Below are 15,299 nucleotides of genomic sequence, written 5' to 3'. Positions count from 1 at the left end.
TTCGTGAGCTTCCTGGCGGGTGGGGACCTCCCTGTTCAAGCTGATCCCACTGTTTACGACGGGCTCTTCCTGTGTAACTCAGTGCTGGGATATGGAACCTGGGGGCTCTCTCCAGACCCCGTTCTCACTCCTCAGGCTCTGTGGCCTCTCTGAAGATGGGGAAGCAGGCCTGGCACTTCAGGGCCATCTTCACGGGGCAGTCAGCAGCCAGATCCAGCCCCTGTCTCAAATGACCCAGCCACCAGAGAGCTTTTGAACTTTTATTTGGCACTGGTTCCCACCCCTGCCATGTCTGGTGGCCTCCTGCATCTGCGTTACCAGCCTCACCAGGGACGTGTGTGTTTCTAAGCCCCGATTACAGGCAGCCTTTGGGTTCCTTGCTCTGTGCTTGAAAACGGCCATCTCAGACTCTATGTTCTCCAGAGATGGAGTTCTCTCTCCTTGGCCGCCTTGTGCCTTTGTAGGTAACGCAGGATGATGTCATGTGCCACTGTCCTGCCAGGTTCCCCGCGGGGCACTGGGGCCCCACAGGCCTTCCTCCCTTACCGCTCCGGTGATGTGCCGTAGGTGCAGGCTGTCTTGCAGCGGAAAGAGGAGGAGGACCGCCAGACAAAGGAGCTCATCCACACCTTACAGGCCGCGTTGGAGCGAGAAAAGGCCAAAGTGCACAGCCTCAAGGAACAGGTGAGTGGCTAACTTCCCCCTGGTTCTAAATGGCAACTTCAGAGCCTGTGGCAATGCAGTGTTTCTGAAAACTGCGTGTGTGTGCCCTTGATGCCTCGCTTCCTTTTTAGGAATTTATTGTACCAATATCTTTGCTGATGTGTTCCGACAGCAGTGTCATCACAGCCTTGGTGACAGTGACAGCTGGAGGGAGCTCTGATGTCCGTCCCTAGAAGAGTGGACTTGGATTAACCCAGATGCAGTCATATGGGCCCAAGACGCACGCACAGAGCCCTGTAGACATACTTGCTGGAGGACAGTGTCGCACACATAGTCTTGAGTTAAAAAAGCAAACTGCAGAGCGATGACCCCGCTAGTGTTAAGAGAGCAGTCGAGAAAGAAGGTTGCATGCACCTTCGCCGTTTCCTGGCAGGTTCCTTCCCGTGCTCAGGTGCCCGCCAGTGCATCAGGTCAGTCTTCCAGAGAGAGGCCTGCCTCGCCGCCCCTGTGGGCTGGGCCAGACCTCAGCCCCTAGGGTTCCTCAGCGAGTGCATAGCCATGATTCCTCAGCAGAACATCAGCATCACGGCTTGAGGGCCAGGACTCACTTACCCTCATGTCCCCAGCACCTGGCACCAGAGAGATATTCACAATTTGGGGTTTTTTGTTTTTTGTTTTTTAATTTTATTTCTTCAGTGTTCCAAGATTCATTGTTTATGTACCACACCCAGTGCTAGAATGTGTTTGCTGCGTGTACACACTCAAGGGTGTTTGTCACATCCTTTAAAAGTGTCTCCATGGGGTTACGATAGAAACGTTCTTCCTTTTTTTGGGGCGCAACAGTAGAATATTCTTTTAAGAGAGAACAGTTTTAAGATCTGTTAAGTACATGTTGCTATGGGGGATGCCTGGTTGGCTTAGTTTGGCTCAGGTTCTGGGACCGAGTCCCACATCGGCTCTGTGCGCAGCGGGGAGTCTGCTTGGGATTCTCTCCCCTGCCCCTCCCCACATGCATGCATGCTCGCTCGCTCTTGAAGGGTCTGCTGCTGTGAGCAGACCCCGTTTGCCTTGCCTGTAGTCGTGGGTTTGGGTTTTTTTTAATTTTATTAACAGATAATGTATTATTGTTTCAGGGGTACAGGTCTATGATTCATCAGTCTTACACAATTCACAGCGCTCAGCATAGCACATGCCCTCCCAGTGTCCCTCACCAGCCACCCCATCCCTCGCCCTGTGGTTGGTTTTTATTCCTTGCGTGGAGTTGAGCTGAGTCAGCTACCCTCCCTACTTTTCTACTTTTCCCCTAATTCCTGTCTTTTGCTCACTTACTAATTTTACTCTCCCTTTAATGGAGATGAAATTAGGAAATCTGTAAATAAAAGTGTTGGGGAAAAGGATGGATATGTGACATGAGCTTCCTTTTTTAAGGGCAGTAACTGAACAGTCCTCATTTATCTAAGTGGATTTCATGTAATTGTCTGGATTGTACAAACAGTACATACTAGTAAAAAGGAAAAAAAAGTAAGATTAAAGATCATCTTGAATTTGCATCTAGTGATAAACCACTGTTAACATCTTTTGTTGGAGTTTTGTTTCTTTTTGTCAGAGTTTTTTCTATATTTGACTGTCAGATATCGTAAGTGTTTTTATTTAACTTTTATATTTTTATTTATTTATTTTTTTAAAGATTTTATTTATTTATCAGAGAGGGGGTGGTGAGAGCGAGCACAGGCAGACAGAATGGCAGGCAGAGGCAGAGGGAGAAGCAGGCTCCCCGCTGAGCAAGGAGCCCAATGTGGGACTCGATCCCAGGACACTGGGATCACGACCCAAGCCGAAGGCAGCTGCTTAACCAACTGAGCCATCCAGGTGCCCCTATATTTTTAATTTTTTTAAAAAAGATTTTATTTATTTGGCGGAGAGAGCACAAGCAGGGGGAGTGGCAGGCAGAGAGAGAAGCAGCCTCCCTGCTAGGCAGGGAGCCAGATGCGGGGCTCGATCCTACGATCCTGGGATCATGACCTGAGCTGAAGGCAGTTGCTTCACTGAGTCAGCCCCCTAAGGCGCCCTTTATTAAACTTGAAAAAATGAAGTCCTTGCTTGTGCTGTTAGATCAGAGAACTGAGTTATCGGAAAGGAAACTGGAAGATTTTGTTATACTCTGAGAATTTGCCGGTCTCGGAAACCTTGGGAGAAACTGCAGTCGGCCATGGGAAGGCGACTGTGTCATGGCGCGGTTAGGAGTAGCTTCAGCCTGGCTCCTCGGTGTGCGGGGACGGCGTGTTCTTCCCCAGAAACATCCGCCGCGACTGGATTTAACAAGAACGAGACGGATGTCCTTGAGGAGAGCGACCAAAACTATTTGTTGGTTCGGCAGACGCTGGTGGCTGTGTCACCTGCCTGTGTGCCAGGCGTGTGTTAGGGCTTCGGTCCTCGGGGAGTTTGAGAAGCTTTGGAAGAAACGATGGGAGGGGCGGCCGGGGCGCGGGTGGTGCGGGCGGTGGCTCTCCTCGCAGACGGCACGCTGGTGCGCTCCGCTCCGTGTGGTTCTGGCCCCTGTCCTTGGTGACGCTGGTTTCTGTCCTTGTAGGTTGCTGCTGCCAAGGTGGAAGCAGGACATAACCGCCGCCACTTCAAGGCCGCCACCTTGGAGCTGAGTGAGGTGAAGAAGGAGCTGCAGGCCAAGGAGCAGCTGGTGCAGAAGCTGCAGGCCGAGGCCGACGCTCTCCAGTGAGTGCCGCTGGCGGGGGGCTGGGTCCGCGCCGCGGCTGGGGTTGGGCAGGCAGGGCCGCCGCATCTTCCAGTTAGGACATCCCACACGTGCAGGTCACCCAGGTTCTCTGCACTCTGGAGGCAGATCTAAGAAGGAGAATGTATCTAATCTCTGTCTTAGGAAACCTGCAGCTCAACTCTGAAGTTTCTGGCCGGATGCGGGTGTCCCCACTGCATACCCGAGGGTCCTTCACCAAGAACAGAGAGCCTTGTGTGAGGGGCAGGTGCCCCGAGGGCTGGGCGCCACCACTGAGGTTCACTGCAGCCTCCATTTAGGGTGGCCTTGCGTTGAGCACACGCAGGGGCTTTTCTCCCATTGTCATCCGTGAAATGGGCAAAGCAGAGCACCCAGCGCTCCTAGAATGGTCCCTGCCCAGAGTGAGCAGCGTGTGAGTTTCTGTCACCCGTAGTGGGGAACCACTTTGTGTTGGGGGGGTAGGGGTGCTGTGACTTCATGCCTCCTTGTTTTTTATGCTAGGATTCAAGAGGGGAAACATTCCCAGGAAATAGCACAGTTCCAGGCAGAGCTGGCGGAGGCCCGGACCCAGCTCCAGCTCCTGCAGAAGCAGCTGGACGAGCAGCTGAATGAACAGCCTATAGGAAACCAAGAGGTGACCTGCTGGGGAGGCTCTGCACCTCCGGTTAGCAGGACTGACAGAGCTAGTCTCCACTGTTGACGCATTCAGTTCCCTCACTCCTTGTCTGCTCGGAAAGGGATATTTATTCTTTCCAAGTATGATATTAAACAGTGCACAGTGATGTAGGTAGAGCAATTTATAGTGTAAAAAAGCCACTTCAAGATTCTTTTGGTCATGTTACCTTCTTCCTCATCTAGATGGAAAATCTCAAGTGGGAGGTGAATCAGAAGGAAAGAGAAATCCAGTCCTTGAAGCAGCAGCTGGAGCTGACGGAACAGCAGAGTAAGAAGGAGCTGGATGGAATACAGCAGTCGCTGCAGGTGCGTGCTGTGGAAAGGCCCGGGGGCAGAAAGCCCGGGGCTGTTCCCCACAAGGTCTAAGTGCATGACGTGAGTTACCCCTGAACCAAGCACTTCCACCAAGCCGCTTTGCGGGCGTTACCGTTTCAGAAAGAAGGCCAGGTCACACAGCTAACGGAGGCCCAGCCCCAGCGCTCCGTGTGCCCTGGGCTGAGCTGTGTGAAGTGTACCGGGACTGGGACCTGACAAAGCCCAGGCAATGGGACAGCACATGTGGGAAGTTCACGAGTCTGTGATACACTTTTCCACAAAGAGATCTATGTGCGGGCTTGACTGCTTGCGTAAAGAATCAGGAAGAGACTCTCGCCAGGACTCCTACTTGTGCATGGCTGGCGTGACAGGATTGATGTATGTCTTTCTTCCTAACGGTGACACTTACTCCAATAGCTGACCTTGGAGTTGGATCAGGTGACTCTTGGAGTCCACTGTAGACAGTGGACACGAAAGTATTGCTCGTTCCTCAGCAGAGGCTTTGAAATTTGGGTAAGAACGTTGAGGGCTGACTGTAGTGGGTGCTGCCCAGCCCAGACCGTGGGACGGAAGTAGGCTGGTGTGGCGGCGCCAAGTGCAGCATCACAGAAAAGTGAGCGTTATGTTTCCAGCCCCTTACCCTTGGGACATACACAGATCTTAGCAGCGCATGTAAGATCCTTCAGATTTTTTTTTTTTTTTTTTTTTTTAAGATTTTATTTATTTATTTGTCAGAGAAATCACAAGTAGACGGAGAGGCAGGTAGAGAGAGAGGAAGGGAAGCAGGCTCCCTGCTGAGCAGAGAGCCCGATGCGGGACTCGATCCCAGGACGATGAGATCATGACCTGAGCCGAAGGCAGCGGCTTAACCCACTGAGCCACCCAGGCGCCCCGATCCTTCAGATTTTAAAAACGTGTGACTTCCCTTTCTTTAGAATATCAAAGCTGAGTTGGACGTGGTGCGGGAAGATCTGTCCCTAACCCAGAAAGAGAAATTCGTGCTTCAAGCTAAAGTGTCGGAGCTGAAGAACAACATGAAGACTCTGCTCCAGCAGAACCAGCAGCTCAGGCTGGACCTGCGGCGCGGCGCGGCCAAGACGGTACTCAGGCTTGGTGCCCTCGTGGGGTTCCCTGGGCCTGTGGCACCCCTGCTGGGCAGGCGGCTGGCAACCCTCTGGTCACTCAGCCTTGAAGTTCTGTTTAGCCAATGTGGAGCAGCTCCTGTGTGAAATAAATGATGCCAGGGTCTTGTGCTTGGCCACAGGCCAAACCCTTTTATTTTGGTGCCTTTTCCCAGAGCCTTTTGCTGCTTTTTATGAATTCTGGTATCATTTTGTTGTAATTCGCCTTATAAGCCATACGAAGGTTCATCTCCTGGTGTTCGCAAGAGCCCCTGGGCTAGTCAGTGCGCCGGCTGGGGCCAGCAGCTGCCGCGTGGGCTGGGGGGCCCCGGGAAGCCCGCGCAGACCCTCTGTGCACCTGGCATTGGTTTCTCTGCTCGGTCCACGTTGGTGGTCTCCTGGTGCCAAGAGATCGTTCAGAGTCAGAGTCTGTTTAGCACTGTTGGCCTGTCTGTGGAAAGAGTTTGAAGTTCTAGAAAGGGGAGTTGTAGGAGTGAAAAATTGGCTTAATTTCCTAGGGATATGCGGGGTCATCTGTGGAAAGCGCCCCAGTCCCCACAGGGGTGTTCTCAGCGAGCTCGGCCCGTCCTCCGAGGAGCCGGCGCTGCGGGTTGCCGTGTGAGCCGGTGCGCTCTCGGGCGTCAGGAAGGAGCTCAGCTCTCCACCGGCTCTCCCTGAAGCCTGGGGCTGCGCTTGTGACGGTCTGGGGCTGCGCTTGTGACGGTCGGGCGCCGCGTAGGGGAGGCTGTGGTTGGTGTCTGCCTCCAAGCTAACCACGAGCTTTTAAAAACAGAGAAAGGAGCTGAAAGGCGAGGCCAGCTCTTCCGGCCCCGTGACGCCAGTCAAGATCCCCGACTGCCCTGTCCCGGCCTCGCTGCTGGAGGAGCTGCTGAGGCCCCCGCCTGCCGTGAGCAAGGAACCGCTCAGGAACCTCAACAGTTGTCTTCAGCAGCTGAAGTATGAGCCGCGCTCTGTGTCCTCCCTGGGCCCTGGAAGTAGATGGCGTGTTCGACTTGGGGGAATCCTGTTGCCAGCCCTGTGAGCCCCAGAGAGGCTGGGCAGGTCTGGGCTATGTGCGATCACTCAGGCCCTCGGTCCCTCCCGTACGGAAGGCCTGCCTGGAGCTGGGTGGCCCGTAGGAGCCCTACATGTAGCTGGAGGTTTTGCTCCCAGCATCCTGAGGCCAGTGTTGATGGGGCGTGGCCCCGTGGGGACATCTTTCTGGCCCTGTGAGCGGAGGCCTTGTGCACGCGGCTCTCAGTGCTGTCTCACCCACCCCCTCCCTGAGCGCAGGCCCGGGTGTGCCGACCTCCGCACACACAGAGAGAAATATTGAGCCCCGTGAGTCATGTGGCTGCATGGGTGCTGCTTCCCAGATAGACGGGTCTGTCCGCCCCCCGAGGGTGCCGCAGATGCTCGTTCGGATCTGTGTTGGAGAGGACCCGTTGCCCCTTGGGGAAGTCAGAGCGTCATTTCTGGCTCTCATTTGACTGGCCTGCCTTCCTCTGCTCCCCCGGTCTGCCCAGGCAGGAGATGGACAGCCTGCAGCGCCAGATGGAGGCACACGCCGTCACCGTGCACGAGTCCCTGTCCTCCTGGACGCAGGGGGACCCCGCCGCCAGCGCTGCTCTCTCGGGAGATGATGCCAACCCCAGAGGAGATACGGTGCGACACAGCCAGTGCAGGGGCTCTGGACAGGCGCTGGGAACAGCAACCGCCGAGCACCCCCGCTCCGAGTGCTTGTAACTACCCAAAGGAATTTTCATTGATCAATATTATTTATTTGACTGTTTGCTCTGTGTTTTCTAAGAGATGAAGTTGAAATTTTGCATCTGCCTTTTCAGGAGTAAAAGAACTGAACAGGAGCCAAGGATTGGAGAAATAGTCATTCGCAGATCTCAGCTAGCTTCCCCACGAAATGACCAAATGCTAACAACCTAGTTTAGATCTCAGTGAGTTTCTGAATGTGTCCGAAGGGTTCCTTCCAGAAGAAGGCCTCTGGCGAGTGACCTTCGATGCTGCTCTCTGAGGGCTGATGCCCGCCAGTGGCCACTGGTGGAAACACTGCATGACTGGGTCCCGTTTCTCTCTTTCCTGATTCAGTGAGAGCTTTACCTCCCTGCAGAAATGAAACTTGATTTGCACCTTTGGTTTTATTTTACTTTCAATAGTTATCTCACCATAGGATGTGTATATAAATACCGAAAATCATAAGCTAATCTTCAAAAAGAATATGTCCATATTATTTAAGAATGACCTGAATTGTCTTTTTATCGACTGCCTTTTGAAAATCTGCTGTCAGGAAGTAACGTATGTGTAGGATTTAGGGATGTCGGTCAGAAAATTATATTTTAAGAAATGTAATTATTTTATTTACTGTACCTTCTAAAACCAAATATTCTTGGAGCGAAAGGTTTTTTGTTTCAGTTTCACTTTATTTTTGAGAGCCTTGTCCTGAGTGCACACCCCCACCTGACCATCGACGCTTCCCGGCCTCACTCCCCTTGGCTGTCCCTTGGGCGGGCCTGGTGGCCACAGGTTACCAGTGACCACACACTAGCCTGACATGGGTGATGTTTGGGGAGAGGCCATAGGAGAGGTGGGGAGAGAGGCCCAGGGCTCCCTGCAGGGCTCCAGGCCGGGCGCAATCTTCTCCAGGCCTCCTCTGACCTGCCCCAGCTCCCTCACCACTGTGCCCACGTGAAAATCCATCCATCCATCGGGGCCTGTGTGGTCATCAGGGGACATGCCAAACTCGTGGTGACAGCCTTCAGAGGCCCTGTAACCTCTCATCTGGAGGGATTTCTAGCAGGGGCAGGTGATCTCTGTGGGAAGGCGGTGGAGGCCTCCTGAGATCTCCTATAGGTAAGAGTCTGATTGGGAAGCGGCTCCCTGAGCCTGTGGGAGATGTACTTGCTGTCTGACCCATGAGGGCTGTAACTCTGTCCCCTGGCCAACTTGGCCAGGAAATCCAAGCTGATAGTTACCATTGTGAGTTAGAGAAGAGAGGCCCCTGGTGCAGATCTGCGGGTCTTAGGATGACGTTGGAAGTGGTACTGATCAGGCCAGATACGCTTCTGTTGACCTGCTTATGTCTCTCTTGTGGAGAAAACGGTTTGTCTTAGCTTACGCTATCAGAAGGTTAATTGATAAAGTAGCGTTAACCACAAAGAAGCTTAGTGTTTAAAAAAAATTCCCTAGCAAGTATTGAAATTTCTGAAGTATGTATATCACTTGTACAGGGTTAATCTTGAAATAATACTTGAAGACTTTTCATTAGAAATATATCCTATTTTTCATCTTAAGTTGGAAATTGTTTTTGACAAAATTGGTTTTGTACCATTAGAAAAGAAAAATTGTAATTTACATTCTTATTTATTTGGGGTGTTTCATCCTCAGTTTTAATTTTCTTTTTTTTTTTTTTTTTTTTTTTAAAGATTTTATTTATTTATCAGAGAGAGAGAGGGGGAGAGAGCGAGCACAGGCAGACAGAATGGCAGGCAGAGGCAGAGGGAGAAGCAGGCTCCCTGCTGAGCAAGGAGCCCGATGTGGGACTCGATCCCAGGACGCTGGGATCATGACCTGAGCCGAAGGCAGCTGCTTAACCAACTGAGCCACCCAGGCGTCCCCTCAGTTTTAATTTTCAAACGAAGACATGACACTCAGCCTCACGCTGCGGCTCCTTTCCCACTGCTGCGTACTGGAGGTCTTCCGGCGAGAGCCGGTCACTGTGCATTTGTCATTAGGAAAGGGCAAACGGATTCTGAATAATCCTCAAGTGAAAGCAGATTTCTGTTCCTCACCCCATTTCCCTCATGTCTTACTTGCTGTGTGTGGGTGCGCCCCTGTGCATGCGTGGGTGCGGTGCGGGTGCATGTGCCTTGTGCGTGGGTGGGTGTGTCTGCACACATGTGGGCGTAGACAGATGTGTGTCCCTTGTGCGTGTGTGGGCATGGGCGGGGGCGGGTGCAGGTGCCTGTGCGCACGTGGGCGTGTGCCTTGTGCGTGGCGTGTGCGGCCCGCAGCAGCAGTGCCCCCTGCTCTCCCGACATCATCCTGCGCCGCTGTCGTCACCCATCTTCCTGTTCTGTCAACACCCAGCCTGCCTTTGGTCTGACTTCCCCGGCTGTCCCCACGCACTGTCCTGTCACCTCTGTGGCCTGCAGCACCTGACCTGGGGCCCTTTCGTGCAAGGGCCCCTGACACTGGCTTTAGGGTTCCTTAGCAGGTCTCCTGAGAGAGGAAGCTGGACTTTGAAATCCCCTGCTTCTGATTTGTTGCGGCTTACTTTTCAATCTCTGAGGGACTTGCTGGGCGCTGCTGCCTCCCGGGCGACGTTCTGCGTGAATATCATTTGAAATAGTCTGTCTCTGGGCAGGGATTTTCTCATGGAGAACAGAACAGTAGTCCAGTCTGGAGTGTTTGTAAGAACAGGCTGCTGCTACGTCGTGTGTGTGTGTGTGACGTGTCCTGTGTGGCGACTGTGTATGTCGTGCCCTCACTGCAGAGGACGCTGGTTTGGACGGTTCGTGATGTCATTTCTTGTTTCTCTTATGTTCCAAGAAAAGGCTTGTTGCAACGTGGTTATCGCTGACTTTTCCATGGAACACATTGGATAGATGCCGCGGATCTTATGGGTTTACATGGTTTTGTTCTACTGTTTGGAAGGTATGACAGGCAACGTTTTGACAGGATGTGAAAGTGGCTCTTTCTCTGGCCTGGGTCCCGGTCATGGGACAGACCTGCTAGGGAGATTCTCATCACACTCTTTCTCCGTTGGAAGACTTTTCTTGGTGTAGGGATACTTACTGCAGAAGCCATGGCATTATTCCTACTCCTGTGAGTAACTTTTCAAATAGAAATGAAGTGTCCTGTGTAAAGATTTCTAGTAGTGAAAGGGACCAGCGTGTCTGAAAGCAAATGTCCTGGAGCCTTCCTCAAGAACGCTGTGACGTGTGAGACATCCTGAGCCTTACTCAAACACGTTCCAGGCAAATCTGATTGTGTGGTGGTCTCAGGCTATAATGGGATCCTTGAGGGTAATGTTGTAGAGGATCTAGAAAACTGGATGGCTTTTAAGTTACTCATTTCTGTTAAAAATTTTCTCATGAAAGGGAGTCCTCAGGTCGGGGCCGTTAGGGGAAAGGTGTCACCATGCACAACAATTGTAACTTTAAAAAGCATGTTGATTTTTTTTTTACAAATTTAAGTGTGCTGGGGAATTCCTTAAATTTTGTGCAATAAACTATTTTTTGTTAAAGATTTTCGTATTTCATTGGGGGGCCTTATTTTAATATATATATTTTGCCATATTTGGGAGTAACTTTTATTTCATGTTGCTGTAAACTGTTTAACTGCTTGTCTTAAAAGAGCACTTTACTGTTCTGCTAAAAGATTCAGATGGGTGTGAAATCTGACCACAGTGGAAGAATGGGAGTGTGTTCGCCGCGCCCTTCCCCCTAGCCACTCTGCACCTGCTGTCACACGCAGGGGGGTGTGAAGGAGAGAAATTTTGCGGAGCAGTCCAAGAGACCAGGGGCAGGTGCCCTCCGGCCTGCGGGCATGTCCCTGTATGGGGGGCTGCCTTCACGGCTGGCTCTCCACGACTGTAAGGGCTGACAGCAGCTGGACCGTAAGTACTTCTCTGAGCCTCCACCTCATGGCCCAGTTCCCCTCTTCCATCCGCATTCTTTTTTTTTTTTTTTAAGATTTTATTTATTTATTCAACAGACAGTGATCACGAGTAGGCAGAGAGGCAGCCAGAGAGAGAAGGGAACCGGCTCCCCGCTGAGCAGAGAGCCCGATGCGGGGCTCGATCCCAGGACCCTGAGATCATGACCTGAGCCGAAGGCAGAGGCTTAACCCACTGAGCCACCCAGGTGCCCCCATAATCTCGTTTTGATCAAAAAAGAGTTAGCCGGACACGGAAGGTCTTCCGTTAAGTGTTCCTATTAATGACCAGCATGACAAAACTGTACAGCCAAGAAGTAAACTAGTGATCACAGAATGTGGCTTTGTGGTAGGCTTTCTGCAGTTCTTTCCTGGGCCGCTCCGTAACCAGGGGCCAGGGACACAGGCGCTGCACAGCCTAAGGGCAGGATCTGACCGCCTTCTGGTCCTTCTCGCCCCGACTCCCTGAAACGGGGCAGCTGCAGTCTCGGTTTTCTCTACAGCGATCAGGAGAGGAATGGTTCTGGCCCCGAACCTTTCCCTTTCGTCTGTAAAGTTGCTAAACCTTTGCGAGCACTGAATGAGCGCATGCATGGGTTTCGTTTGAGGCTTGCTGCGCCCTCTGTGGGCATGCAGTGGGTGGTCATGGGAGGCTGGGCACAGGTTGGCAGCAGCCGCGTCCCGGCTCGGGAGGTGGTAGGTGCAGCGGGAATGTTGTGCCGAGGGAAGGACCCACGTCTTCCCATGGAGGGGGAGCCTGGTGTTTAGAAATCACCAGGTCAGCCAGACATGTCCTACCTCGTGCAGACTGTGTGAGAAATTCAGACAGGATTGTTGATGCTGCTCCTGTCCGGTTCGGGGGATAGGCACGAGCTGCTGGAAGAACCTGCAAGCCTTTCCTAGCAGGAAGGAATTCGCAGTCATCAGCGGCGTCCGAAACCAGCAGCAGCAGCCCCGGTTTGCCCCTTGTGCGCGCTCTCGCTTGCCCGCGAGTGGTGCAGATGCTGGTAGCAAGCGTACTTTGGCGATGTTTTTTCCTGAAAACAATGGGCCGCACTAAACTGTGTTGCTCTTCCTTTTTTGGGGGGCGGGCCTGTTTGGTATGGGGCGGGCACTTCTCGCATCCCAGCTTGACTCCTGGAGGTCAAGGGCTCGGGAAGCAGCACAGCACTGTGACGTCCCTTTCCAACTGCGAGCTTCCTGGCCGGGTGGGAAGTGTGTGGGTCACGGCAGCCTCGCGGCGGGAGGGCAGTGGCTCTGGGAAGCCCCTGAAGGTTTTCATCCACTCGGCCCTCCCTCTGGCCTGGGAACCGCTGGAGGAAATGGTCCACAAGCTTTTCACACAATCTGGGTCACAACTCCACGGAGCAGGGAATGGGCGCCAGCTTAAAGGTATCTCACAGGACACCTCATTTTGTTTGTGAGCTTTATTTTTTTCTTAAGATTTTATTACTATTTTCAAAGATTTCTTTGACAGAGATAGTGCATGCTGTACACAAGCAGGGGGAAGGGGTAAGCCGGCTCCACTCAGCAGGAAGCCTGTTGCGGGGGATCCCAGGAGCCTGAGGTAATGACCTGAGTCCACTGGCAGATGCTTCACTGACTGAGCCACTGAGGTGTCCCAGAGATCCATTTATTTGGGAGAGAAAGCGGAGGGGAGGGGGAGAGAGAATCCCAGGCAGACCGCCCCGAGGGCAGAGCCTGGCGACGGCGCGGGGTTTGATCTCAGGACTCTGATATCCCGGCCTGAGCCAAAATCAAGAGTCGAACACTCAACCGACTGAGCCTCTCAGGTGCCTGGGAGCTTGAAATGTGCATTTGGGAAGACTCGATGGGTATTTGAAAGGGATTTTCCTAGTACCTAAACCTCGGAGGGTTGAAAGCTGACTGCCTCCTCTTCATCTAGAAAACCGCACCTTCCCCTGACCGGCTTCTTCGTGGTAGCGACACAGTCCCGGTGGTCTCTGAACCCGCCAGGTTTGCCGTCCTCAACATCCTCGTCCCTCACCCGGGCAGCCGTGCTCACGGCTCCTGAGAGTGTTTCGTGCCCCTCCTTTCTCCGTGTCTGCCGAGAGCCTGGCTTGGCTCCGGAGCCAGCCCTGTGCTAGCCTCCTCCACTCCCGTCCGCGGTGGACGTTGGCTTGAGTTCCGAGCACGCGGTGTGGCTGTCGCACTGTCTGCAGTCTGGCCCAAACCAACCCGTCCCACTTAGTCCAGTCAACATTTGGAGTTCTGTGGTAAGCACTAGTGCTCTCCACCAAATGCTGCTCCTCCGCTGCCTTCTAGGGGGGACGGAAGGTGCCTGCCGTGGGGCAGGAAGCTTGGCGCATTAGGGCCAGCGAGATGGCCTGCAGGTGTGTCCCTTCTGGGCCAGAGCACTGACCTCGGTTGCACAACGCCCCACCCTGGCAACAGCATGAGGATGGCCATGTGGCGGCAAACGGGAGCAAGACATAAACCTGGTTCTCTCAAGCGTCTGGAGACCATGACCAGTAGGCTTAGGAGATCCCTGTGCCCTGCTGGGGCATCTGGACTCCTTCCTGTTCCTAGTGCCACCCCTGCCTCGCCTTCACTCACGGATGGGGCAGTCAGGCTTGATCCCAGAGAGAGGGCGCTCCAGGGGGAAGAAGCCTAATTGGGGGCATTTGATGATTCCTACGTGCAAAAGCCCTTCCTGGGCAGAGCTGAAGCTCCCACGTCCGTGGACCTCGGAAGGGATGTGGGCTTTCCCAGGAGACTCTGGCACCTCGCTGATGGTCCCCAAGGGATGTGGCCAAAAGCAGAAAGCAGACCTAGCTCATCTCCTTCATAAAACCTTCCCTAATCCCCAACCCACAGCGTTCCTTTCCTGTGTACGTTCGCATATAGGGAACTAAGCTTAAGGCAAACAGTTTTTTCGGGGTTGTCCCTTTTCTCCTATGAGATTAGAGGGTATCAGGAGCTGGAGGACAATACTGTGGATCCCACTCAGCAACTGAGTTTCATTGAACAGACGAGCCTTAAAGTCAGCAACTTTGGAGACATATGTAAAGAAATACCAGTTGGGGGATGCCTGGGTGGCTCAGTTGGTTAAGCAGCTGCCTTTGGCTCAGGTCAGAATCCCAGTGTCCTGGGATCAAGCCCCACTTCAGGCTCCTTGCTCAGCGGGGAGCCTGCTTCTCCCTCTGCCTCTGCCTGTGCTCATTCTCTCTGACAAAAAAATAAATAAAATCTTTAAAAAAAAAAAGAAAGAAAAGAAAAAGAAATACCAGTTGGATTTTTTTCCTTGCTAATTTGGTGTAGAAATGGTGGCAGGACACATCAAACAGAGTATATTTATGAACTAGGGATAAATGCCCTTTATTAAAGACCTCTGGAAATTCAGAAAGATTGCGACAGCCTTGTGTAGAATGACGTTTTTGCTAATCTGCATGTGGAACTGCCCGGCTCCCTTGCCAGCAAGGCTTCCTTTTGGGCTCTGCTGTGCCCTCTCCCAAGGGTCCCAGCTGCTGCCCGCTGTTACTCGCAGACCACCTGGCATGGGCTGCTTCCTGGCTAGACCCCCACCACAAGTAACATCACATGTGGCTGTCCCTTCCCTTGTTGGAGGGTACTCACGACATGAAAACGAGACTTTTTCACTCAGTCGTTGACGGGTGCCATCCCTGGCCCTCTCGTGATCTGGGATTGGAAACGGAGTTAGGGATTAGGATAGGCGTTAGACTACCAGTAGGAATTCGATCAAACCTGTTCCTCTCAGAAAAGACAATCAGTTCTTCCTGGTTTATTCACTGGAAATCCACTTCTACCTGCAAGGATTTACATCTCAAGTTCTCTCACGTACAGCTCAGCGCTCAATAGTGGTCAGTAACAGGACTGGCTTCCTGACATCAGAATTACTTCCCCATGATCATCCCACTCTTACTTTTCTTTTTTTTTTTTTTAAGATTTTATTTGTTAGAGCGCAAGCACAGGCAGACAGAATGGCAGGCTAGAGGCAGAGAGAGAAGCAGGCTCCCTGCTGAGCAAGGAGCCCGATGTGGGACTCGACCCCAGGACCCTGAGATCATAACTCGAGCCGAAAGTAGAGGCTTTAACCCACAGAGCCACCCAGACACACTTTCCTT

At 52.7% G+C, this 15,299-nt stretch overlaps 1 protein-coding gene across 3 annotated transcripts in view; it reads left to right on the top strand.

Annotated features, from left to right (window-relative positions):
- GOLGA3 (golgin A3) overlaps positions 1 to 8,828 on the top strand; it is a 42,362-nt gene extending 33,534 nt beyond the window's left edge. For 2 of the 3 annotated variants that reach the window (XM_045087683.1, XM_045087686.1), the window contains exons 18-25: positions 568 to 684; positions 3,254 to 3,393; positions 3,914 to 4,046; positions 4,271 to 4,393; positions 5,338 to 5,502; positions 6,317 to 6,480; positions 7,050 to 7,265; positions 7,368 to 8,828. In XM_045087683.1, the coding sequence (XP_044943618.1) occupies positions 568 to 684; positions 3,254 to 3,393; positions 3,914 to 4,046; positions 4,271 to 4,393; positions 5,338 to 5,502; positions 6,317 to 6,480; positions 7,050 to 7,265; positions 7,368 to 7,464 (1,155 nt within the window). In that variant the 3' untranslated portion in view covers positions 7,465 to 8,828. Of the gene's footprint in view, positions 1 to 567; positions 685 to 3,253; positions 3,394 to 3,913; positions 4,047 to 4,270; positions 4,394 to 5,337; positions 5,503 to 6,316; positions 6,481 to 7,049 lie in introns of all 3 variants that reach the window. The other variant, XM_045087684.1, reaches the window with a different exon arrangement.
- The last annotated feature ends 6,471 nt before the right edge of the window (positions 8,829 to 15,299 follow it).

Source organism: Mustela putorius, unplaced genomic scaffold (genome assembly GCF_011764305.1).
Source record: "Mustela putorius furo isolate JIRA1106 unplaced genomic scaffold, ASM1176430v1.1 tig00001433_pilon_pilon_pilon, whole genome shotgun sequence".
Lineage (NCBI taxonomy): Eukaryota > Metazoa > Chordata > Mammalia > Carnivora > Mustelidae > Mustela > Mustela putorius.
This window is presented reverse-complemented; position numbering and strand designations above follow the sequence as displayed.